This window comes from Crocodylus siamensis, chromosome 12 (genome assembly GCF_052110815.1).
Source record: "Crocodylus siamensis isolate JL-2025a chromosome 12, ASM5211081v1, whole genome shotgun sequence".
Lineage (NCBI taxonomy): Eukaryota > Metazoa > Chordata > Crocodylia > Crocodylidae > Crocodylus > Crocodylus siamensis.
In genome coordinates, this window is record NC_143406.1 from 21,507,813 (window position 1) to 21,533,212 (window position 25,400).

Here is a 25,400-nt window from a genome sequence, read left to right on the forward strand (position 1 = left end):
TGATGTGTAGCCATTGCTGTGACTGGATAAGAATGGCCTGTTGACTGACTGCTGCTTGAAGGGGGCTGCTTTTGGGAAATCATTTAGTCTCTAGATTGGCAGTTCAGCTCCAGCCATGAGCTCTGACCAATGGAGGGTCAACAGCTATTGGGCAAGCCTTTCCAGCTAGAGGGTTCAAGGGCTGCTTGGGTCTTGGAGCCTGGGTCCCTTTGGAACATGAAGATCAATGTGTATAGTTTTGTGAGTGAAGTGTTGCTGCTTATGCTGGTCTGTTCTGTTGCTAAGTAGATGTCGGGTGCTTGAGTGGCTGATTGGCACCCTCCAGCAGTGTAGCAGTGACTTAAATGCCAGCCAGTTGAGAAGGAGGCAACAGCTGGTTTGCTGGGACTGTGCATGCTGCTGCTGGTGAGTGCATTTAATACAGTAGGAGAGGGGATGAAGATCGGAGCAGCATTGGTGTATGAAGTAGGATGCTTCAGTGAGTCTTCAGTGTCAGTTCGACAGGGAAATGGTCACTGACATGCAGGGCCTAGACGTGAACAAGTAGGGAACAGGTAGTGTCACAACTTTACCCAGGGCTCGCTCCCTTCCCAAGGCAGCTGCCTCCCAGAGATACAGTGCGGGACAGGACTGATGTACTTTGCCAGGCCCTCCACTGTATGTCTGTAAAAATATTCCTGAGACGCCTGATAACCTGGCCTTTCTTGTGGCTGGAGAGTTCTGTAGCTGTGCCCTTGGTGCTCCACACAGCAGCTGAAAGCCTGCATCACTCAGGGAATGCTTGGCTCTGGCAGGGAAGGTGGGGGATGAGGGAGTGCTGGTTCCAAGCTATTAATAACAACTAGATAGTGCTGGTAGTGCCTATGCTGTCTAAACAGAGAAGAACTACAGAGAATATGGGAACCTTTCCAGCCTACATTTGACAGACTAGTGGCTTGGCACCAGGCCTCTGAAAGCTAAATTGGAGCTTGGCATGTAGGGGTCCAGCTGTCACTCAGGTGAGTTACAGCACAGATGTGGAGCAATGTGCAGAACTAGGTCTAAATTAATCTATGTTAGATGCTTAGCTGCCTCCTATTCTGTCTCCTAGGGCCATTTCCAACAGCCTTGAGCTGCTGCTTGATTAAAATCCTGTGTCAGCCACAAAAATGATCCCCAAATGTGCAATTTTGTTCCCAACCTCAAATTAACTCCCTGTAAATCCTGCTCACTTGTGAGTGAAAGGGCTAGGATCCCAGCACTGTCTCCCAGCTGTGTTTCACTAGATGTGGGCTGCCTGTGTCAGGTCCTGAAGTCCCAGGAAGCTGGGTTTCGATGAATGGATGAGCCTTTCCAGGGTATTCTAATGAAGTTTTCAGTGTGCTGTTTCCTTGCTTTTGGAGCTCTGTCTAGTTATGGACTCTGCCTGCCAGGACACATGGTTTTACTAGTGAAGGTTCATGAAAATGGTTTCCACAACATGTGGTGGCTCTCAGGCAGGACACAGGCAGGCAGGTGGTAGGGAGCTGTGCTTCACGGTGTTTCGGTAACTCACACATGCATTCTTTAGCTCTCCCACTCACAGGTCATGTGAGTATTCTGATGAAGCAGTCTTGAAACCACACTGTCTCAGAGACATTGGTTTTTTCTAGGGCTGTGCGAGGCTTCAGACAGAGCTTCGGATCCAGAGAAGCTTCGGAGGCTTCAGGGTCCGAAGCAGCACATCTGGGTTGAAGCGCTGCCCCATTAGGCTTCCCGAAGTGCTTTGGGGCCTCCTCGGAGATCTGGCCATAGGGTATAATGGGGAAACAATAAAATATATATAACTTTGTTGTTTTTTTGTCCGATTTGGAAGAAATTTTCTGGGGTGGTAGAATCTGTAGAGAGCATAAAGCCTGCCAAGCTTCAAGAAGATCGGTTCAGGGGCTTGGGAGGAACTGCACCCCAAATTCTTGAAAGCAAAACTCATGTCACATCTAGGCAGTACAACATAGGGGGTGAAAACTGCAGGGCTGGTGGCTTTTACTGAGGCCACAAAGCCTGCTAAGTTTCAAGGAGATAGGTGGAGGGGTTTGGAGGGAACTGTCCCTCAAGCTGCAGACAAGCAAAACTCAAGCCATGGGTGCTTGTGGGACTGACTGTGTCTGTCTTGGGGTGGGGTGGGGAGGGGAGACATTGCTGCAGGCCTGGCTGCTAAGCTGCTGTGTTACCAGTTACCAATCAATCAATCATGATTCACTCAAGGACCAGCTCAATACACAGGATCTAGCTACTACATAATGACTTAAGGAGCAGCAATTAGCACCTACAAAGCCAGGCTAAGGAGAGGAAAGAATCAATATAGACAATCAACTGCCCCAAGACAGACACAGAGTTTTGTCTGTCAGCAGCTAGGGGACAGCTAGGGCCCCAGAACCCCCCTGCACAGATCGCCTCCACAGGGGCCATGACCCCTGCAGCTGTCACCTCGCTGTGCCTTAACACACGCAGTGTCACCCATGGCACGAGTTTTGCTTGTCCGCAGCTTGAGGTACAGTTCCCCCGAAAGCCCTGCACCGATCTCTTTGAAACTTGGCAGGCTTTGTGGCTTCAGTAAGAGCTACCAGCCCTGCAGTTTTGACCCCCCTGTGTTGTAACACACAGTCATGACAGGAGTTTGGCTTCCAAGAATTTGGGGTACAGTTCCCCCCAAACCCCTGCACCGATCTTCTTGAAACTTGGCAGGTTTTATGTTCTCAGCAGAGGCTACCATCCCTTCGTTTCATCCAAATCGGACAAAAAACAAAGTTATAGCTATTTCATTGATTCCTCATTATACCCTATGGCCGGATCTCCGAGGCAGCTCCAAAGCTTCAGAGCGGCTTCAGCCAGATCAAGGTGGAAACCCAGTCCGGAGCTCTGGATCGGATCGCGGCCATCTGAAGCGGCCAGATCTGAAGCCGGATTGGATCACTGGTGACTCGCACAGGTTTAATCTTTTCCAAACACTATTGTGTATGCCCCTGTCCTGTCAGTGCCTTTGCTTGTTTCCCAGGGAGTTGAGGAGGGACTTGTTGTCATGGTTCCTCCTAATAGGTGTTGCTCTTTTTGACAATGCACAATGTGAGTTCAGTCCTGTGACTAGGAAAGGATTGGAAGATGGGCTGTGGCACAGAGAGACTTCCCAGGCTCAAGGACTGGGATTCAGAATTGCCATACAGTTGGCAGTGGAGTTTCATCATTTAGAACAGTGTTTTAATAAAGCTGTTAAACACTGAGCTTCAAGTTGGCTAAACTTGTTAAATATAGATGTTTAGATAGGAGCAGAGGGCAGCTCCCACCTTTAACAATTTTCTAAGGATCCTCCTCTAATGACTAGGCAGGCTGCCTTGCCTGTGGACTTTGGGGAGCGATGCTGGCCAAAGAGAAGCGATGTTACCAAAAAAACTTTGCTGTTCGTTAGGTGTCCATTAGACAAACATACCTCTGCCTGCTCCAGCTTGAAAGCTCTTTGGAAATTGTAAATGGTTGCAGACTTGGGCACTATGCTTTTCCTCAGCTTAGAGCCACATACCACGATCCTGCAATGTAAAAAACACAGGGGTTGGGATTGAAATCCTGCTGTTTTATTCAGGCTGCATGTCATGTTCAAGCACAGCAGAACTCAGCCAAGCCAAGCAGTTGGATCAGCGCAGGGGCAGGTAAACTTGGCACCAGGCCAGTTCTCTGTCCTTCTCTCCTGTTCCTGCCCAATACTGTCTCCTATGTGTTCTGCCAGATTCCCATGAATGAGAAACTGGAGCCAGGACCTTGAGAAAGATGAGCAAACATTCAGTTGCAGTTCTACCAGTTCAGTCAGCATGCTGTTGTGCTGCTGCAGGTATGGCAGCCAGCAAGGAGTGAGTACCCTGTGGAGTCCTGGGCAGATTTGCTGTAGATCAGCCAGACCCCTCCCTGCCCTCGGGTACCTGCACTGTACCATCCTCTCTCTGCAGTGCTTTTAGTGCCTACAAAACAGGCCTGCCAGCTGCAGCCAGTCCTTCCCGTAGCACATCATATAGGGACCAAAGTCATTTCACCTGTTTTGTGGCTGGTTAAAACCACTAAAACTTCAAGTCTTAACGTTTTGCCCTGTCTGGAGGAGGGGTCTCCCCCTGTTCTAAAGCTTGCACAGCAGGGTAGGGTTAAGGCCCCAGAACTTCAAGGGCTCCTACAGGAAGTGAGTCCTCCCTCCCTTCCCAGCCCAGTGCTACTCACCTGTCATAAGCACAGTCTGACTTCCCCACTGTGGTATCTGCATCATCAGGAATGAGCCACTTAAACACCTCACTGGTGCGCAAGCGGATATGCTCCCAGTCCCCTTCTTTGACATAGGAGCAATCAGCATTGAAGTCCCCCAGAAACATAATATCCTGCAGAAGGAACAGTGGGAGTGGGTTGAGTGTTTGGAGCTGGCTGGTACAGGGGAGACTGACAAGCTATAGTCTACATGCCACAGTCCTGCTTGAAGGTCCAGCCCAGATGCCTTTGGACTATGCCAGGTGGAGACCGCCCCCACCGAGACCTGTATACAGGATGGGTAAGAATCAGAACTTCCAGTGTGTCAACATTTCTGTTTGGAACTGAGATGAAAAGTCCAAATATAATGAAATGAAGTTTCTGGAAAAACTTGATCTAGAAATAGCTGGACATTGAGTTTGGGGTGAGATGTTAACCCACTCGTGTCTCTGCTGCCATGGAATATCCTGGCAGCTGTAGTTCAGATGCCTCCTGCCCCAGTCCTCACTATTGACCCTACCCCAACATGCACACTAAATCTCCCATGATACCCAGTGAAAAGCACTGCAGTGAAATTAGTTTCAGAGCATTGATGGTTGCCTGCCTAAGGTAGGAGCACACTCTAAGAGAAATGGCCTTTCATCCATCAGTTTTCCACCATTCCTTCTACCAATCCATCCCCCTAGGCAGCACTGCTGGAAGCTTGCATTCAGACTAGGCTTCAAGATGACTGCCTGTAATTTATGCACTGTGGATGGGATTTCCAAAGAAGCCTAAGGGCATTGGTTCCATAACCACTTCCTGTATGGCCTTCTGAAGCTCTCAGAGTGGGGTTATGTGATTCAGTCCTTAGAATGCCAATGGACCCAGTGCCTGGACCATGCCAGTGCCCTGCACTGCTGGGGTGAATGTTAGGGAACTAGGGTCAGGGTGGGAAAAGCCAACCTGCCTGAAAAGTGCATGTTAGGGATGAGACACCAGGCACCTTGTTCTCAGATCCTGCAGGCAGAGAAGACAGGACACTCTTCTGGCCAGAGGCATTAGGAGTGTGTTGTGTCAGCATATGGTCTAGGTCTAGGAGCATCCACAGGTTGTGATATTCCAGTGATTCTCAACCAGGGTGCTGTGGCACCATAGGATACCATGAGAGCTTCTGCAGGGTGCTATGAGGTGTTAGGAAATAAGCAGGTGTGAGGAGACCAGAACAGGCTCAGGCTCATTTCTGCCTGACTGCTGTCCTGCCCCCACTGTCTGGCCCTTTGGCAAGGAGGTAAGCCCTATAATAAATACATGAGCTTTTGAAATGGGTAGCATTCAATTCACAAAAGCTGTGGAGGGGCACTTGAAGTCAAATGAGGGGGTGCCTCATACCTCAAATAGCTGAGAACCACTCTGCTATTCCATGTGTATTTTCACAGATGTTAGTCCCATGCACTCTGGAGTCTGAGGCCTACTTACGCCGGTTAAATCCAAGATGACCCTGCTGTCTGCAGGGGAGCTATTCTAAATCACTGCAAGCATATCTAGGAAAAGAATCCAGCCCCTGGAAGGCTAATGCTTGGCATCACCTGAGACGTGCATCATTGTACAGCACTGGTTTTTGTGGTTATCCCAAAGGAGCAGGCAATAGCGGTGATAGGGGCCCCAAGGATTGATTGTTTAATCCCACTGAAGCTCAAACCAAAGGCAAAGCGGCACTGACCTAGTGCAGAAACTACTGGCCAGGACTTGGCCTGTGTTGTGCAAAGAGGCAGACAGTATGGTCAGAGCCTTGTCTGGCATTGGCAACTGTGACCCTGTGAATGTAGAGCCTACATGAGTATTCATGTACAGTTGGACCTGCCTACTTACATCAGTCTCCCACTTGTCAATGATGTCTAAGTAAACATCATAGAGGGCATCAATCTCTGTGACGGCTGTGTGGGGGCATGTGTGCAGGGGCACCAGCACGAACTCCTTCACCTCTGCCAGAGAAACAGCAGTTATACACACAAAGTCATCATACATGCATATGCACACCGGCACTCGTGCATACAGTTATCTGTCATCTCCACTAACACAACTCAGGATTCCCCCAACCAGTCCTAAGAGAGTCCTGGCTCCACAGAGCTGAGTGACCTCACTCCCCACCGATGGATTGAGCTCCTTCTTGCCCCTCATCAACACATTATTGCCTCTGTTTTACCGAGCCTCCCCTGCCACACAAAGTTCTGTGCATCCAGGATATGAATGAGAGCTGGGGACACAGGCCTGCAGCTCTTCTTGTGGGAACATGCCCGGATGTGGCTGAACTGCAGCAGTACCCATGTCTGTGATCCAGCCCAGCTGGCACCAGCACCTCTGCTGGGGGAGTGGAACTGCCCAGCCAGCTTCATGGACCTTTTGGCTAACAATGCCCCCTGGTGCTCCAGCAGCTCCTGTGCTGGGGAGCGTGAGGGGCTGGGGCTGATGCTGCAGTGCTAAGAAGTCCCTAATGGCTGTGGCGTTCAACACAGGCGTAGCTCATTTGTCAAAAACATGGATCCTCAGGACAGTGCACAAGGCAGCATGGGTAAGAATAGGCTCCCATAGGGCTCAGAGTTCCCTTACTATTCATTCCCTTGTTGTAAGTGGCGGTTCACCAGTGCACTGTGGCCCAGCTGGGTTCATAGATAAGTCTCAGGAGCAGGACTGGTGAATTAAGCTTGAGGATGTCACAGTGCAACAGAAGCGCCCAGAGTAAGATGCCCTACAGGCCTGGGTATGGCCAGGGCCAGGCAGCACTGTAGGTGAGACACTAATCTCCCATCCACCCACTCTTCTTACTTAAATAGGGTGAGGAGAACTTCATGATGAAAGGCTCCCGACTGAAGATGTCCTCTGGGTCCTCATACTGGTACCTGTCCACCACAGACACCACCTCTTTCCTGAGGAGGGAGATAAAGAGGGTTGGACAGAGCAAGACGAGAGGGAGGGAGCTTCAGGAGGGTTTGCAGAAGGCTTGGTCTGCAGGGACTGGCCTACAAGGGAAAGTTCTTATGGGGAAAACAAATCTCTTTCAAGTGAACTGGATCCAGCTGTATGCATGGAAAAGCCCCGCACAGACAGGCACAGGGACAGCCTCTCGGACAGGGGTGCCCATGTGTCACAGAGCACTCAGGTGCCCTGCACCTGAGAGCAGAAAACAGCTCGGGAGAGACCCCTCTGGCAAAATGTGGGGGTGGGGAGGGGCTCAGCTGCCAGTTGCTTGGGCAGCCAGAGTAACAGGTGCTGGTTGCCAGGACAACCGCTGGGGGGCCAGCTGACAGGAAGGGGTGGGGTCTGGCCCAAGGAAGGAGCTCAGCCAGTGCAGACAGAGGGGACAACACTGATTGCGTGAGCATCCCCTGGGTGCTGCTGGGGTTGGAGTATTGCCTGGTAGGGATTGAATGTTGTTTGGCCAGAGGTGTTAGCTTTTTACATTATAGCCCAGGGGCTTTGTGTTTTTTGTTTGTTGTTTCAGCTGGAGGACCGGGTGAAGCATTAGGGGTTGGAGGAGGCCTTATAGGGGCTCTGTGTTAGTGTGGGGACCCCAGTGCCAGAGAGGGTGCAGCATTTGGGGGGTACACTGACCCCAGTCCCAAAAAGGTGAGTGAAGAATTGAAGGCCAGGTAAGGCTGAGGCTGCCTGAGCCCAGAAGGGGGTTTGAGACCCTGAGGAGGAGACTTGGGGCCAGGTACAGCAAAGGCCACTGGAGCCCCAAGGCAAGGGGGCAGCGTGGGGAGCCCCAAGGCGAGGGGGCAGCGTGGGGAGCCCCAAGGCAAGGGGGCAGCGTGTGGAGCCGCGAGGTGAGAATGAAACAGACCCGAACAACATCAGGTACATCTGCGAGGGTTGGGCTGCGGTGTAAGGGGAGGAAAGGAGCTGCAGATAGTGCCCCAGGTATCGAGACAGAAAATGGGCAGCCTCCCACTTGATTAATATCCTCTAATTAAGCAAGTAACAACAAGGCATGGCAGATGAGAAGGCGGGCAGTTGGCCCATAATCGGTTTTGTGGGTCACTAATGAGCAGACCCCGAAGAGGCACACCTGTCACACTATGCTACCATAGGCAGATTAACACACAGGCTGGTGGTCCAGGGGCCCCTGCCAATCGGGGACCTCTGGGTGCCTGGATTCCAGTGGGAAATGATGGGTTTCCCTTCGTAGGTGAGCAGCACTATAACCTGCAAGGGATCCTGTTTGGGGGTGCTGGGAGTGAGACACGGGGGGGTCGCATGCCTGTGCACGGCCACTTGCATGAACATGGCCCAGAACCTGCAGGTAAGTTTGTGGTGGGGGCAAGGCTGCCACAGTGAGGAAGAGAGGGAGTGGGGCAGGGACAGGGGCTGGGAGTGCTGCCCAGCCAAGGCGGTGCATGGTACCTAGGGCCAGGGTAGGGAGTGGGATGGAGCCATGGCTGGCTTGTCCAGTGGGCATGGGGAGTGGCTTTCCACCACTGTGCACGCTCCCGAGTGGAGGCGGAGCACGTGTCCTCCTGAATTTGTGTGCTGGGTGGATGTGGGTTGCTTGCTGTGGGCTTGGGGCTCCACTCTGCAGCCTTTCCCTTGGGAGCCCCATGCAAGCCTCGTGCCCCTTGCCCACCCAGAAGCAGAGGCAGCAAGTTGTGCCTCCTGCTGCCAGTCAGGCAGGGGATGTGTGGCCAGTGTGGGGTCCCTGGGGCAAAGGTGTCAGGGCAGAGAGCCCCAAGCCCACAGTAGGCATCCCAGATCCACTGTTGCCTTGCTCGGCTCTGCTCCAGCCCGGCAGGGAGGGGTGAAGAAGGGGTCTGGCAGGGAGCAAGGAGGAGTGGTGGGCATTTGTCACACCACCCCCAGCCTGGCCAAGTCCATCCAGCCACCCTGGTGGGGCATCAAGGCCCTTGGGAGTGTCAGCACCAGGAGGAGAAGGGGCCCAAAAAATCTTAATCCACCACAGCATGTTGCTCAGTCCCGAAATCATGGGGGACCTGAACTTCCCAGACATCTGCTGGGAAGAGCAGTCAGCCAAGTCTGACCGCTCACGTTGGTTCTTAGCCAGAGTGCAGGACCTCCATCTAACCCAGGAGGTGCACAGCCCCACCAGGGGAGACGCCTTGTTGGACCTGGTGCTGGCCACGGGTGACAACCTGATGAGGGGGCTGCGGGTGATGGGCCACCTGGGAGACAGTGATCATCGCTTGCTGGAATTCACCATCCAGCGTAAGGTGGCAAAGGGCTGCAGCAAGGCAACAGCCCTAGACTTTAGGAGGGCTGACTTCAACAAGCTAAGGAGGATCGTTGGGGAAGCGCTGAGGACCCAGAGGGGAAGGGAGCCAGATGTCCAAGGTGAGTGGTTGCTCCTTAAGGAGACGATCCTCCATGCCCAAAGGGAGGTAATCCCAACAAGGGGCAAAGGGAGCAGGAGGGTACATAAACCCCCATGGCTCACTAGGAGCATCCGGAAATGTCTCCTTGCTAAAAGGGAGGCATACACCCAATGGAGGGATGGGGTCATCACCAAGAAGGACTATGTTACAGTCGCCCGAGGATGTAGGGGGGCAGTCAGGAAGGCCAAGGCAAAGATGGAGATAGGACTAGCTTCCTGGATTAAGGACAATAAGAAGTCCTTCTTCAAATACATAGGGGGTAAAAAGAGGGTCCCGGGTACTGTGGGGCCCCTGCAGGACACGATGGGCAACTTAGTCGTCATGCCAGATGACAAAGCTAACATACTTAACGATTTCTTTGCCTCTGTCTTCCTAAGTAGGGACCAGTTCAGCCACCTCCCTGCTGGGCCCCCTTCGGGCCCCGGGAGAGACACGCCTGGGCCAGGGGTTAGCGAGGATTAGTTAGGGTACTTCTGGAGAGGCTGGACGTGTTCAAGTCCGCTGGTCCGGACGATCTTCACCCTAGGGTTCTACAGGAACTGGCCGAGGTCATTGCGGGACCCCTGGCGCGGCTCTATGAGCACTCGTGGTGCTCTGGCGAGGTGCCGGAGGACTGGAAGAGGGCCAGTGTGGTCCCTATCTTCAAAAAGGGAAAAAAAGAGGACCCGGGAAATTACAGGCCAGTTAGTCTTACCTCAATCCCGGGTAAGCTCTTTGAAAAAATTATCCTGGCACACATCCAGGAGGGCCTTGCGGGGGAATGCATGCTCAGGGGCAACCAACATGGGTTCATCAGTGGCAGGTCTTGTCAGACCAACCTGGTGGCCTTTTACGATCAGGTCACCAAATCATTAGACACAGGGGTTGCTGTGGATGTAGTCTTTTTGGACTTCCGGAAGGCTTTCGACACTGTCTCTCACCCTGTCCTCATCAAAAAGCTGGGAGACTGTGGTGTCGATGCCCACACGGTCAAATGGGTCGCCAACTGGTTGGAGGGCCGCACCCAGAGGGTGGTAGTGGATGGGTTCTTCTCGACCTGGAAGGACGTGGGCAGTGGGGTTCCGCAGGGCTCGGTCCTCGGGCCCGCGCTGTTCAACATCTTCATCAGTGACTTGGATGAGGGGGTAGAAAGCACCCTGTTCAAGTTTGCTGATGACACTAAGATGTGGGGGGATGTGGGTGCACTAGAAGGGTGCAATAGGCTACAAGCTGACCTTGACAGGTTGCAGCGGTGGGCAGATGAGAATGGGATGGGGTTTAACACTGATAAGTGCAAGGTGTTGCACATGGGGAGGAAGAACCGGCACCACACTTACAGGTTGGGGAACTCCCCTCTTGCCAGCACGGAGACGGAAAAGGATCTTGGAGTCGTCATTGACTCCACGTTGAACATGGGCCGGCAGTGTGGGGAGGCAGTCAAGAAGGCCAACCGTACCCTGTCATGCATCCACAGATGCATCTCGAGCAGGTCCAGGGAGGTGATCCTCCCCCTCTATGCGGCACTGGTCAGGCCGCAGCTGGAGTACTGCGTCCAGTTCTGGGCGCCACACTTCAAGAGGGACGTGGACGATATGGAAAGAGTCCAGAGGAGGGCCACTCATATGATCAGGGGTCAGCAGGGCAGGCCTTATGAGGAGAGGCTACGGGACCTGAACCTGTTTAGCCTCCACAAGAGAAGGTTAAGGGGGGACCTTGTGGCCTGCTACAAACTGGTCAGGGGGGATCAGCAGGTATTGGGGGAGTCCCTGTTCCCCCGTGTGCTGCCAGGAGTGACCAGGAATAACGGTCACAAGCTGGCGGAGGGTAGGTTTAGATTAGATATTAGGAGGCGCTACTTCACAGTCAGGGCGGCTAGGGCCTGGAACCGGCTTCCAGGGGAAGTGGTGCAGGCTCCTAGCCTGGGGATTTTTAAAAGGAAGTTAGATGAGCACCTTGCCGGGGTCATCTGACCCCGGTGCTCTTTCCTGCCAAGGCAGGGGGTCGGACTAGATGATCTACCTAGGTCCCTTCCGACTCTAGCTACTATGAAACTATGAAACTCCTAGCCCACTTGGATTCCAGGCTGGGCTCTCCTTCCATGCACACATGCACGTACATGCTGATGCTTCTCAGCTGTAACCTGCACCCCTGTCCCAGCCTATGGTCCACCTGTTTCCCCACTTTCCCTGCAAATTCACTGTTGGTGAATTTCCGCAACACAGACAACAGGGCAAGCAAGGCTGGAACACCACACCTTGCCTGTGGGGGTCCATCCATGGGCCATGTCAATAACCATGCTGCGTGCCCCCCAGAATTGTCACGGCTTCAGACCTTGATGATTCGCTAATGTGTTTTGTTCATCTGAATCCATAACTCTGTGTTCCCTGTTATGACTCAAGTTATTAACATCAGCTCTGGGCAGGCACAGACTCATATGCAGGCTAACTAGAGCCTCACAGTGGCTATGAAAGAGTACCTTATCCTAAGGCCAATGGAAATTTCCACACCAAAAATCTGGGGAAATTTGGGATTCAGCATTTTCAGTCGTACAAGGAGAAGCATGAAGAAGCAGGCTGTAGGTTTAAGAGCACTAACCAAGTAAAGACTAGCGGGAAATGCCACATATGGCCTGCACTGTATTAGGAAGTTGAATGTGTGAGTGGAATCTCAAACAGCCTTAGCTCTGACCCTTCTGGTCACAGCCCTCATCTCACCCACATGTGGGGGCCCAATTCTCAGTTACCCAGCTCTGACACTTACAGGAGCCTTAGGGAAGATGCCAATATAGGTCAGAAAGGGCTGAAGGTACTGTTGTGCATGGGACAAGGAAGAGCTGTTCCCTGATCACCCTCAGAATTTGGGGGGTTGTGATTGACAACAACTGTGGGAGGGTTGAAGTGGGCCCCCAGCTCTTTGGCAACATTGCCCAGCAGACCTGAATGAGACGTTACCTGTAGATGAATAGGTACATCTCCTTGTAGCTTTCCCGGCCCAGGGGCTTGCTCCTTTCATAGGAATAGGCATCCATTGTCATGCTACAGGGGACACAAGGGAGAAGTGAAAAGAGCAGGGGGCACTCTTCCTTTACCTGACATTAGCAACAGGATGAGATAATGAGGCTTTGTGTATGGGCCATTCCAGCTACCCAACCAGCATGGTCCAGTGCCTGCCCCACTCAGCCCCAACCTTCTCTCCTTGGCTATTTTGTGTCGGGTCCTGAGGGCCAGGGCACCTTCACTGTTTTCCATCAGACTGAAGCCAGCCCCTAGGCAAAACAGTAAGGAGCCTCTCTATGGATAGCACTTTGCCTTGCCTAAGTTCGAGCAGAGGGCAGGTGGAGTCATTCTCAAGACCCAGGTATTTCTGGGTTCTCTGGAGTTGCCTTTTCCACCTGCAGTGATTCCATCTGCATTGACGCAGAAGTGGAGGACGGGCAAACTCAAGTGCAGATTTACAAACCACAGGTCTTTAAAGTCACTGGAGGTTAGGATGGACCTCCTGGCTTGGGGGTCTGACTCTGCCTCCTGAGGTTGGCCAAATGAAACGCCCTACAAACCAGCCAGTCCACAGTGCTCCTCTACACTGTGCTCACTATGTGGCACCTGATCATCTCTGCTAGGCAGGCTCCCTTGCTCTTGCCTAGGCAGTCTCTGATGCTTTGTGGGAGCCCCAGCCATGACTGGTGCCAGTTGATGACGTATATACCATGAATCCCTTCCTCAGGAAACCTCTATATTCTGGAAATGCTCAGCCCAGTGCTCTTCACCCAGAAGGTTCCACTTCTGGAACGCATGGGTTCTGCTGGACCTGGTGGTAGCCTGAGGGAGCACAGCTGGCAGGGGGACCCTTCAGTTTTGGGGAAGTAAGTGGCTGAGGCGGGTATATGATAGAGGTCTGTAAAATCATGAAGTGTGTGTGGACCAAGTGAACTTCACCAGGTGTTCTTCACCAAGTCCCAGAATATTAGAACTAGGAGGCAGCCACAGAAATTAGTAGGAGACAGGTTTATACAATGTGTATTTAACTTGTGGAAATCATTGCCACAGGAGGTGGTGGAGGCAGGTAGCATAGACTAATTGAAGAAGGGACTAGACAAATTCATGGATAACAGATCTATTAACAGCTGTTTTGGGGGCATAAAATGGGCTGACATCAGTGGTGAACTCCAGTGGTGACAGCGACCTCCGGTTGTTGTTGATTGATGTACTACATTCCCTATAATACCCTTCACTCAGTGACACATGCTACTGCACTAACTGGGCAGGAGTTGGAATGTGGAGCTGGGGATGGGAGGGTAAGGCACCTTCTCCATTCCCTTCTGGTGCCCCCCCACTTAGGCAGCACCTAGGGCTTGTTCCCACCTCACCCACCAATTCTCACATTACTGGTTTTGTACCTGTGGTCCAGGGGCCATGCTCTCACCAAGTTACCTGTTGAGCTGGTCCATGAGCTTTGTCACAGCACTGAGATCAGAGTCCCGTACCTCCTGCACCAGGGCAATATCGTACCTAGACAGGATCTGTGGATGATGGCAGGAGCTCTCAGCAGGTGATATGGCTAAGACCAGGGCTTAGATCAGGGGTGGGCAATTATTTCAGGTGGAGGGCTGCTTACTGAGTTTTGGCAAGCCATCAAGGGCTACATGACAGGCAGCCAGGGGCAGATAAAAAAATATTTAAATTTGGGGGGGCCCCACAGGCCGGATAGAATGGCTTGGTGCTCTGCACCTAACCCGTGGGCTGCATTTGCCCACCCTGGCTTAGGTCAGACAGCTGGCCGGGATGACTTGAGGCTCAAAGTGAGAGACTGCATGTTCAGGGGACAAGCACCACAACAACACTCAGTGGTACAGCAATTGGCTTCCTCCCAACCCAAACACAGCCTGTTTGCTAGCAGTGGTGCTGAGAGCCCCAGCCAGGGACAAATCACCAGGCTATCTCCATCACAACAGATAAATTGATGCACATTCAATGAGAGAGCCTCAGGGAAGGACTAGTAACTCCATGGAGTATAGAAAGAGGCTCAGTTCCCCACTCTGATACTTGGAAGATCAGAGCAGTGGTTGACACTTGTCCCTGCTAATTTCGCTAAAGGGTAAGGGTGTTATCTCACAGAGGAGAACACCAAGGCTCTGTGGGGAAGGAACACACTGGAGGTCACCCATCAGGCCAGTTCCAAAGCCTGAGTGCTGAGTGTCCTGTGACAGTGCCCCCTGTGAGCTGAGAGACAAGAATCTTCCATGCATCAGCCACTGTGATGTTTTCCCAACCCCTGGTCCCAGACTCCAGAACTCAGTCTGAGCTGACCAGAAGGAAATCCAGGACACTGCTTTCCCTCCCCATCCCCATCTCCATCCCCATCCCCATCCGAGCCAAGTCAGCAGTGCTGCTGCAGGCAGAGTCAGGGGCAGGGCAACATGTGGCACACCATGCTGCTCTGCCTCTGCCAGACTGCATTCTGCACCTCTGTGTTTCTGGGATGGTCATTTTAATTCTCACCAGACAGCCAGGACCGGCTTCCAAAATCTAGAACTCTCCCAGCTAAACCAGGACATATGGGTCACCCAGACATGATCAGAGTAAGAGCTCAGGCCCTGGGTCGGATCAAAGAGCAGCTGCCAGCCCAACATACAGGGGAGCTCAGACCACTGAGCTCAGGAGTTGGGTTCTTCCAATCACAGGGATATGGAGCCAAAACCAGGTCTGGGACAGGGGCTGTGGGCACCTTTCTGGCTGCCTCCATTCAGTATAGAGTCCCTTTCTGGAGTTCCTCCCTGGCAGGGACAGAAGTGCCTCCAGGGCATGAATGCTGGGTTCACTGCCTCCCCTTTCCAGAGGGGAAGCAGTGAAGTGCCTGCCATAGGTAAGTGCTGACAGGTGACCCTCAGACAGAATGCATCTACCCCTGATCCGCTCGGTCTTGTCACCTTAATATTCAGTGCCATTTTGATTTTCCTCTTGCTGGTATCAGGCTATACTGTGACACCAAGATGAATCCATAGATATGCTCCCTTCTAGATCAGGAGAACTTTCCCAGGCCATCAACCTCTCCCCCTTGAATCCTGAGTGGGGCCATTTTTTTCAGTTAAACACCTGCATAAACCTTTGCTAGCTGTCATAGAGGTTATTGAGCTGGCTCAATACTGGGCACAGACCATGCCTTGGCCCCAACTCCTAAAAGCAGTAAGCATTGGCACAGTGGCCAGCAGCACTTACATCGATGATAATATCTGCAGTAGTGTCATTGGATAGCTTGCTGTCTCCAAATGCCTGGATGTTGAAAGCACTGATCCTCAGTGTGGCAACCATGTGCAGCAGGGAAGCCACAGACAGCAGTGGTAGCACCAGCTTCCTGGCACCCATCCTGCAGGGAAAAGGGAAACTGAAGTCTGCAGCATGGGGCTGAAAAGTAGCAGGAGCAGCCCTGGCAGAGGAAGCTGCATCCTAGTGGCACTGCTGGGGTGAGGCAGATGGACCATGTGATTTGCTCACAATACAGTTCCAGCACCTCAGCATCAGGCCTAGCTGTGGATTGTTCTGCCTTGTGAAACTGCTTCCAATATGGGAAACAGGGAAGCAAATGAATGTCATTAAACATCATCTGTGGGGGGGAGAGAAGGAGCCTGATTTCCTTCAGGAAGGCCTGTTACTGATCCCGCAGCAAGAGTCCCCAGTGTCTGCTGCCTAGGCTTCCGTGGGCATTCCCACCTGTAGTTTTGCTTGAAGGTACTGGAATCCTGTGTGTCCTGTGCTGTGCTATCCCTGTGGGGAATGTATACAACAGGAACAGAAGGAGGGTGATTAGTTTGACCTTGCAAGGAGCTGACCCTACAAATGGACCTGTATTCTCCAACAATGCTCGCTGAGCCCACCACTTCCAGCAGTGACTATGAGCAGAAAGCTACTCAGCCATTGAGTAGGAGTTATTTTCTTACCCCCTGGGGCATGTAAGTGCCCCCATTCTAGAAAGAGATATCTGTGTGTCTCCAGAGCAAATCCTATTCTTATGATGAGGACACTTGCACACCTAGAGGGGTAATAGCATTACTCCTGCACAACAATATGCTAACTCAGGGCCGGATTCTGTTCCACCTGTTAGATACATAAGTGATTTGGCTTTCCTGAAGGGTTGTGACATGTGCTTTAATTAACCCTTCAGGACTTTAATTCTACCCTGCTCAAGTAGTTGAAAATCCATGAATGCATCAAATCTTGTAACACACAGTCATCTGATACTTCAGACTGTGTCACAAAAATGCAGGGAGGAAAAGAAGAACCCACCCATCATTTGCATTAACTATTTTTCATAGACTGGAGCTAGATGGAGTACACTGAGGTACCCAAATTCATTTATGTGCCTAATAAGTAGAAGAGAATCTGGCCCTTAGACTTAGTCCCAGACTGTGCTCTGGTTATCCACTAGGTGAAACAGATTTCTGCCCTATACTTCTGGGGATGGCTTCTCTACCCCACCCCCCTAAAATGGCAGCACAGAAGCACTTGGCAGCATGGCCATCACTTATCAATGCCCATATGCCCTATCCCCACCATGGACAGTCATGGCAGGTTATGGGGAAATGCAAAGCAGTGTCTGACTGAGCAAACCAGCAAGTGACACCAGAATCTGGAAATCGGGGTTCAGAGTGGGTGTCCCTTGCTAGCCCGTTGTAGGGGGCTTGAGCAGTGGGCAGACAGACGAGCCTCAGATAGCTCTGATATCCTGGGGGGCCTGACTGCCAGCTGCCTAAGTGCTCCCATCTGGCTCAAATGTTTGGATGTTGCTGCTGCATATAAGCAGTATCCCTTGTAATGCTCTTAGTGCTCCTGATGCTGGGTCTTGGGTTTCTGCTCCTAGTTTGGTCCTTGATTCCTGGCCCTGGTTCCTGATTTCTGGTTCTGAGTTTCCTAATCTGGTTCCTGATGTTTTGTTCCCTGTTGTCTGATCTGGTTCCTGCTATTCCTCTAGCTCCTAACCTGTAGCTCCTACCTAAATTCTTGCCTAACTGCTACCTGCACATTTGCCTAGCCTCAACCCCTTTACCTAACTCCTAGTCCCCAGATCCTGCTTACCTCTTTGTGCTTGAACTCCATGGTAATGTGACCCTTGACTCTTGGACATCCCAGGCTTGTACTCTTACCCATGAACCCTCACATCTGGATCGTACCTATGACACCTGCTATCTGAAGGTGCACTTCCCTCATGCTGCTAATTAAAGCACGTGTCACAACCTCTCAGAAGATCAGTCTTTATCTCTATCCCTTATTTCCATAGAGACACTGAGAAGGGAAGGGGCTTGCCCAAGGTCACCCAGCAAATCAATGACAGATGGAAAAAGAACCCAGGAGTCCTGATTCCTGGTCATCTATCTTAACTCAACACTCTCTAAACTACCACAAGATGTGGGAAATCCATTCCTCAAGGCCCCTTTACAACTCTGCACTCCAGAGGGAACACATAAAGGCATCCCACTGAAAGGCAATGATTCTCAGTAACTGCCTTAGGCCTTAAGGCTGAGGTGCTAATATGAATTGGGGCCCAAAAGAGAAGGGAAGCTGGGACAAGGGAGCAAAACCCTTCCGTTCCAGCCTGCACCCTCTTCCTGAGCTATGATCTATGCATACTAGTACTTAAGGAACTAGATCTGGAGCTGAGATCTGCCACTTTGTCCCATCTCTGCTGACCACCATGGAGAAGCCAATGCACCTCCTTCAGGGTTAGTGTTCTGTACAAGGCATTTGTTACAAGGCTCAAGGCTGAAATGCTCTCCATGCTCCTACCATTTCCCCCTTCTTTCCACACAATCACTTCCCTGAGCTCTGTGCCATGCCCATTCCTTACATCAGGGAGGGTGTACCAGGGCCCATGGCTCCTATTTGAGCGTGTGGCAGCATTGTTATACCAGACCCATTCTGAGAGCTGAGTATGTTTTTACCATTCCTTGCAGCCCTCTATCAGCCCCTGCACTAAGAGCAATCAGTCTGACATGACATTACCATTCATAGGGAACTTGAATTATAGCTTTCCCTTGCAGCCATTTCCCCTGGGGGAATAGATTTCTACAGAGTTTATGTTGGATATCACGGATGTCTGCAGTGGTCCTTGTGTCCCTTGTAAAAGGTAAATAGTTTCCAGCTATGGAGGAGTTCAGCTAAGGAGAACAATCTGATTTCTCCTAGTGTATCTGATCCTCTGATTTGTTAGTGACCTGCAGCAGCATCTGGAAGGAACCGCAAGGAGGAGGTTATAGAGAGCTAATGCACCATTTCTGCTATAAAACCACTCCCTCCAGTTCCCTCCATAGGCTTGCAGGCAGTTTGAAAGGCAGCACTGACAGAATGGCTCTGTTTGAAGATCTGAGGCATCTCCATGGAACTTGGCTACTCTAGAAAAGGCCCCTGATGTATGGTCTCCACTTTTGGCCAGCTTGGGAGCTTGCTGTCATTTGGCTTGTGCCTATTCAAGGATGTGAATCTCATAACCAGATTCCTCTTGGTATTTTGTGCCCAAATTCTCCTGATCTGGTACTGCCCGTGGAGAATAGGACACATCCTACTGCTGATTAGTCTATGCCCAGATAGCACCATTTTTCTCCTCCTTTCAAACACTCTGAGACCTCCAAGTTCCATGGAGGATTCCTGCAGTAACACACCAGCTCCTGTTGTTTGCCTGGGCTGCATGGCTCTCTTTTTATCTGCAAGGGTCCAAACCTGAATGGCATTTAAGCACCTAAATCCCTTAGATGGTGTGAACCTCAGCTGGTCGGGGCAGGGATTCCTTTCTTTGACACGTTAATTACTCCAAGGTCCTGTATATACCTACATTAGTCTGTGCACAATAATGACAGCCCTGTCACACCCAGTGAGATATGCCCAATCCCTCCTGGCATATTTTGCTTTTGATGTTTGCTCTCAGCCAATCCATGGGCAGTAAGGGTGCATGGGACTCTCTTGTAACCTATCCCTAGTCTCTTTTAAGTTCCCACCAGGTGAATCTCCATTATTCCCCCAATTCTTCTTTCACATTTTAATTCCTGACACCATGTCTCTGGTGTGCTGTTTTTCTTAGTGCCTCTTGCCATCTCCAGCGCTCAACCTATATAAGCAATTCTACCTTGCTCGTCTCTGAACTGATTACAAATCTGTCCCCTCCCTGCCTTTCAGACCTTTCCAGTAGAATCCACGTCCCTTGCTGGCTGTCTTAAATCAATCTGCCTTTCCCTGCCTGCTTCCCACAAGGCCCAAGGTGATGCTGACAAGTCCCTACTCCCCCCACCATACCTGACTATTTCTAGTTCTTCTAGCTTTGCAGCAGGTACCTCTGGCATTTATTTCTGTGTGATTAATAACTGCAACAATAATCTCCAGACTTTAAATTATGTAGATCAGCCTCTGAACAAACACTAGTTACATTAATTGACAGCCCAGCACCAAGTTAAAAAAATCGTTTGGATAATTGTATGCTTCAGAATGTAAAACCTAGATGCATGCATTGAGAAACATGGTGAGCTCTTACTGTGAGTTGAGTTTCCAGCTGAAGGGACAGGTCTGAGGACCTGGACAAGGCAGCTCTGCCCTCCTGAACTCAGCAGATGTTCTCCTGGTCTCTGACTGCCTCCCTGGAAATACAAACAAGGAGGTTAGGCAGAATGAAATGGACACCTCAGTGTATGCTATAGCGCCTGACTGGAGCTCCTTCAGATTTATGGAAATATACACCCATTGCTTGGGAGGGGCCACTGTAATAAGCATCTGAACACAGATTTTAATAAAGAGCTCAAGGGAAAAACATAGATATTGCATAAGTGGGAGTAACTAACCCATCTTGGGGGTGGCAGTCAAACAGGTATCCAACACACAACTATTGCAGTGTGCAGACACTTAGCCCAGTAGAGTGGGAGGGACCAAATTGCTCATGATGTGTATCACAGTATGGGGGCAACATGAGCCCCACATGCTGCCATCTTTCCAGATCTAACAGAAAGGGTCCCAAACTATTGTCTCAGGGTTTTCGGATAAGCCTCAATCCAAATAGACAAAGAGGAGGCGAGAAGTTCTGGAATCAAAAAGACTAAGGATCTTGAGCAGCAACGGATGAGAAATACAAGTATTAATGTACTAGTGTATCTCAGCACTGCAGCCAGGGTGCTGGGGAGATGCTTTTGGTTGGCCATGCCAAGGCTCTATGGTATAACAATAAAGAGTATGGTGAGAAACTTGCTGAGTGAAGATGTAGGGAATGGAAAACAAAGGAGGCACTTGCCATTACATTGGGATGTGAATGAAAAAAAAAGCCTTTCCAGACCACATCTGATGGAAGCCCAAACCACAGAACACATAGTATAGGTGGGATTTTAACTCCCACTATGTGCTAGGAAACAAAGCCAGGCACAAAAGGACAGCTAGGTAGGTTATTTTTCTTTAATAGTGTCAAAGAAATCATTTCTTAGCTTTATAAAGGCCCAGCCCCCTGATAACCATGGCAAAGAATGTGCAAAGACATTTGCCATTTGAAAAGACATGAGAGCATCAAAAGGTAAAACTTATTAAAAGTGATTCAGCCTTCAGAGTTCTCTTGTAAAGTAAGGGATAATTAGAAGGAAACCAAGGATGTTAAGGAGTGATTACCTTCTCCAGTTTAGTCAGGCTGATCTAGCTGCATCACTATTACCCCATCTCAGAAATGATTCATCAGGAACTCAGCTAACAAATGCCCAGAAATAACTTCTCCAATCCTGCTCAGCCAGGGAGGCCAGTCTCAACAACAAGAAGCCATGCTCCTATGCAGAAATATGACAATATTGACAAAGAACTCCATCGACTTTTTAAAAATATCGGTGATGAGCTGTTAAATCCATGTTCTTTAAATGAACTCTGCCAAGACCTCAAGGCTCAGTCAATGGACATTTGTAGATGACACATTAAAGTGGGTTAAATGCCCTTTTGCACTGCCTTTAATGGTGTTGTTTTTTGCACAAGTTTGCAAATTCGGCGGCGTGTTATCTGTTAATTTCAGCTGCTGTAGCAAATTAGGTGGCATAATGCACTTAAATGACTTAGTGGTGCAGCAAATGACTTCGGGGCAGAGCAAACTAAAACCCCTCCAAGAACTTTTAGTTTGCTACCTTACAGCCACAGAGCGAATCACCAGGCCCTGTGGGGCTCTGGGGCTCTGCAGGCTACCTCAGCAGGTAGCCTAGCAGCAGCCCGGGAAGGCAGGCTTCACTAAAGGAAAAAAAAAAAGCTGTGAGCCTGATCTTTTTTTTTCCCTTCCCCAGACCTTGCTTTCCTGCCTGAGCTGCACAGTGGCCCGGTGCTCCCTCCGCAGTTGCAGTGTCCTCCGGAACTGCCTGGGCTGGGTGCCGCCTCAGGGGGGCTGCTGATGCCACAGAGGGAAACACCAGCTTCCCCCACCCTGCAGCTCAGGGACCTCTTGGCCTGCTGGCAGCTCGCTTTCCCCTCCCTGCCGCCAGAAAGGCAGGTAAGAACATGGGGGTACATGACATGGGGGTTTACTTCTCCCTAAATTGAAGTGGTGTTTTTAAAAAACCACTGCTTCAAGTTAGGGAGAATTAAACCCCTGTGTCATCTACAAATGCCCATTATTATTAGCTCTTGAGGTTCTAGAATGAGTTTTTTGGTGTTTTGCTTTTCTAGCTAGCTCCTACAGTCAGTTGATTATGGGAGAATCTGAACTTGCATTAAGAAAAGCCTCATAATTGCAGAGAATTTCAAAATTAGAAGACTCAGAAATTATAACACAAAGATCCCATAAAATAGAGGTTTTAAAGAAAATCACATTATTTTAGGGGCTTGATTTATGATTTGTTAACATTTAGGAGTGGCAATACTAGTCAGTCTTAGCCAGAGCTTGTTAGGTAGTCCTGCACACCAGGGATAGCATTCGGTGTTTTTCTAGTCATCCAAAAGGCAGCTTTTTGGTCATCTACATGGCATTTCTGGTGCTTACAGGTAGGTAGGCATTCTATTTCTGCAAATGTGAACATATAGCATGCATGTGTGTGGATATGCACAGACTGGACATCTGACTAGGCTACACACTGGCATTGCATACACTCAGCTAGGTGTGCACACCTTTTATGAATGGATAGCATTGTGTAAGGTCCAAAACTGTAGTCAGTCTAATAACCAAAACTATGATGGAGAAGAAAGAGGGCCATGCAGTGTTTTAGCCATAACAGCTGAGTGGCTAGGAGCCCTCTTAACCCAGAAGGGAGTTGAACTTGTATTATTCAGATTTCCTGGTATAGTACTTGAACTACCACACCATAGGGAAGGCATTATTCAAAGCCTTCTCTGGCATTCCCTTTGAAGTTGGCTCTCTGGGCAACCATAAAAAGAAGATATATGGGGCCAGGAAGAAACCATTTCTGACATTCTCTCTGCCCTCTCTATCTCTTACAAATACTTATAAGTAGTCATAGATAAACTAAATTCTTGAATGCCATTATTATGACATGCTCCTTTTTATATTGTAAATAGTGTTCTGTTATTTTTGTATTCATTTTTACTGTTTTATATTGTATTCCTATTATGTTTGTATTGATTTTTACTGTTTTATATTGATATTGTATAATTTAGGCCTGTTCCTGTAAGTTAACCAAAGTAATGTCAACCCTCCATCTTGTAATGTCATGTCTCCATTTTGTGTCTACTGGGAATACCCTATTGTAACTGTGTTGCAACTATGACTCCTACCTACCTCTCATATGTAAATTGGTTCCTGGGTGAATGAGGATGAATGAGGGTGCTTGAGACATAATGGGAGCAGGCCTAAAAATAGCTCATGGTCCGTGACCAGACCATCAGTTCAACGACTGGACCATCTACTCAACAGCCAGACCACTGCCTTGCTTTGACTGTCCCTGAAACCACAGACCTACTCCCAGGACCCAATATTTGAAAGATAAAGACCCTCCTAAAAACCAGCAACATAGAAACAAAGAACAGAATAGAAACCAGAAATTCCACTATTGTATACCACGGGACAATGAAGACACCTAGAACTGCATGACCTCATCTGAAAAGGACTGACCCTTGCTTGGGCATGTTCTGCCCATTGGAGTCACAGGTAGCCCACCCCTAGAATAGGGGTGATAGAGTGTAACCTCCCTGGGATGCCCTCTCCATCTGGAGCACTACCACCTATTCATCCAGAGGCCCTGCTGGTGACCCCCTTTGGAAAACACCTTGCTGGAGAAGACCCCAACTGCCCACCGAGGATCAACTCACAGCCCAGATACATAGCTATCACCCACCTTCTTCCCCCAAGCAAGGGACCTGAACTCTGTCTCTGCACACCTGGACCTCAAATCCCTCCATTAAGTCTTTTCTCTCCTGCTACCATTGTGTGGGTGTGCATGAGACAGTGTTTGTGTGTGTGTGAACCAATAACTTTGTGGAGCTGTATAGTGTGTTGCCTGTTTAATAAAACTGTTATTTTGGAACCTTGAATTGGGTTTTTGTCTTGCTGACCTCCTGGCCCTGCTCCAATCTCTGCTCTCCGCCCCTCTGACCTTCATTCTGTCTCTTTCTCTCTCTCTGTCATCTTGTCTGCTTCCCTGCCGCCTCTGACCTCCAACACCCCTGTCTCTCTGTTCTCCCTCCTAGCTTAAACTCCGACTCTGCTCTCCTTCAAACCCTGGCTTTCACTGCCCCTCACCTCCACTCCACCTCCCGGCTTCTGCCTTTTTATCTTCTGGCTAGCTGCTTTCCTGATCTCCCCCATCTTTGCTTCCTCCACCGCCCTCTGCTTCACCTGCTCTGCTGTCTCCTGGCTTTCTCCCTCTCTCTCGGCTGCCACCTGGCTTTCTCTCCCATCTCTGCCACTTCCTGGCTTTCTCCTCCTACCTCTGCCTCACCTCTGCCCCAGCTTTCTTCCCAGCTTTCTCCCCTGACCTCTGCTTCACCTCTGCCCCGGCTTTCATAGTTTCATAGTTTCATCCCAGCTTTCTCCCCTGTCTCTGTCGCTTCTCTAGCTTTCTCCCTGTCTCTGCCATTCCCAGCTTTCTCCCCCATTTTCTGCTCCGCCGCTGCCCCAGTTTCTCCCCTGACCTTTCCTCTGCCTCCTCTGGCTACCTCCACCATTTGGTTCCCTCTGTCACCCAGCTATCTCCCTCAGCCTCTGCTCTGCCTCACTGCCCCTTACCTTCACTGCTTCTTCCCATTCCTCCCAGCTGCCTTCCGGCTTCTGTCCCACTGCCCCTTACCTCCAGTCTCCACTGCTTCTCACTGCCACCCTGGCTTTCTTCCCTGGCTCCACCACCCACTCCGCTGTCTCCAGCCCTGGCTTTTTCCCCTCTCTTCTGCCTGGGCCCCAAGTGACCCCAAGTAACCCTGGGGCATGTTGACCCCAAGTAACCCCAGCACCATGACCCTGAGTAACCTCAGAGCACTGTAACCCTGACTAACCCTGGGGCACAGTGACCCCAAGTAACTCCACGTGCCCCCTAGTGTTAACACACACAGACACTGAAGTGCATGTTTGTGTGTGTATATGTGTATGGATCCAGTGTTGTATGTGCAGTTTGTATGTGTATGATTTTGTGCTCCTCCCTAACAGTGCAATATTGAGATCCTGAGCATTGATTTGATGTGTGTCAAGTCAACACCAGTATATTAAATGCAAGGGACAGTGGCTCTGTTTTGAAAGGTGTGCTGGAGAGGGCTCTGCATGATCCTTACCTGTAGTATTGTGGTTCAAGTGCTGTTCTGAATTAACTCAGGAACGCAGGCTCAAAACCCCTCTGGGTGAGAGGGAGCCTATGCTGGCTATGAAAAGTTGTGAATGCTTAGAACAGTG

The 25,400-nt window shown here is 50.4% G+C and overlaps 1 protein-coding gene across 1 annotated transcript; it reads right to left on the bottom strand.

Moving 5' to 3' along the window:
• Positions 1-16: 16 nt before the first annotated feature.
• On the bottom strand, positions 17-24,035 carry DNASE1L2 (deoxyribonuclease 1 like 2). The gene is made up of 8 exons (XM_090023144.1): positions 15,797-24,035; positions 14,012-14,100; positions 12,533-12,616; positions 7,042-7,142; positions 6,088-6,200; positions 4,216-4,370; positions 3,443-3,539; positions 17-529 (listed from the first exon to the last, which is right to left on the bottom strand). Exons 1-8 carry the CDS (start codon positions 15,941-15,943, stop codon positions 476-478), a joined length of 840 nt encoding a protein of 279 aa, XP_089879270.1. The 5' UTR covers positions 15,944-24,035; the 3' UTR covers positions 17-475.
• Positions 24,036-25,400: the final 1,365 nt, after the last annotated feature.

Excerpts from the sequence above, each read along its gene's own strand:
- DNASE1L2 (XM_090023144.1), bottom strand. The coding sequence starts at position 15,943 with ATGGGTGCCAGGAAGCTGGTGCTACCACTGCTGTCTGTGGCTTCCCTG. Across the intron at positions 7,143-12,532 it reads ATGTACCTATTCATCTACAG|GAAAGAGGTGGTGTCTGTGG; the intron begins GTAACGTCTCAT and ends CTCCCTCCTCAG. Across the intron at positions 3,540-4,215 it reads TCAGACTGTGCTTATGACAG|GATCGTGGTATGTGGCTCTA; the intron begins GTGAGTAGCACT and ends TTTACATTGCAG.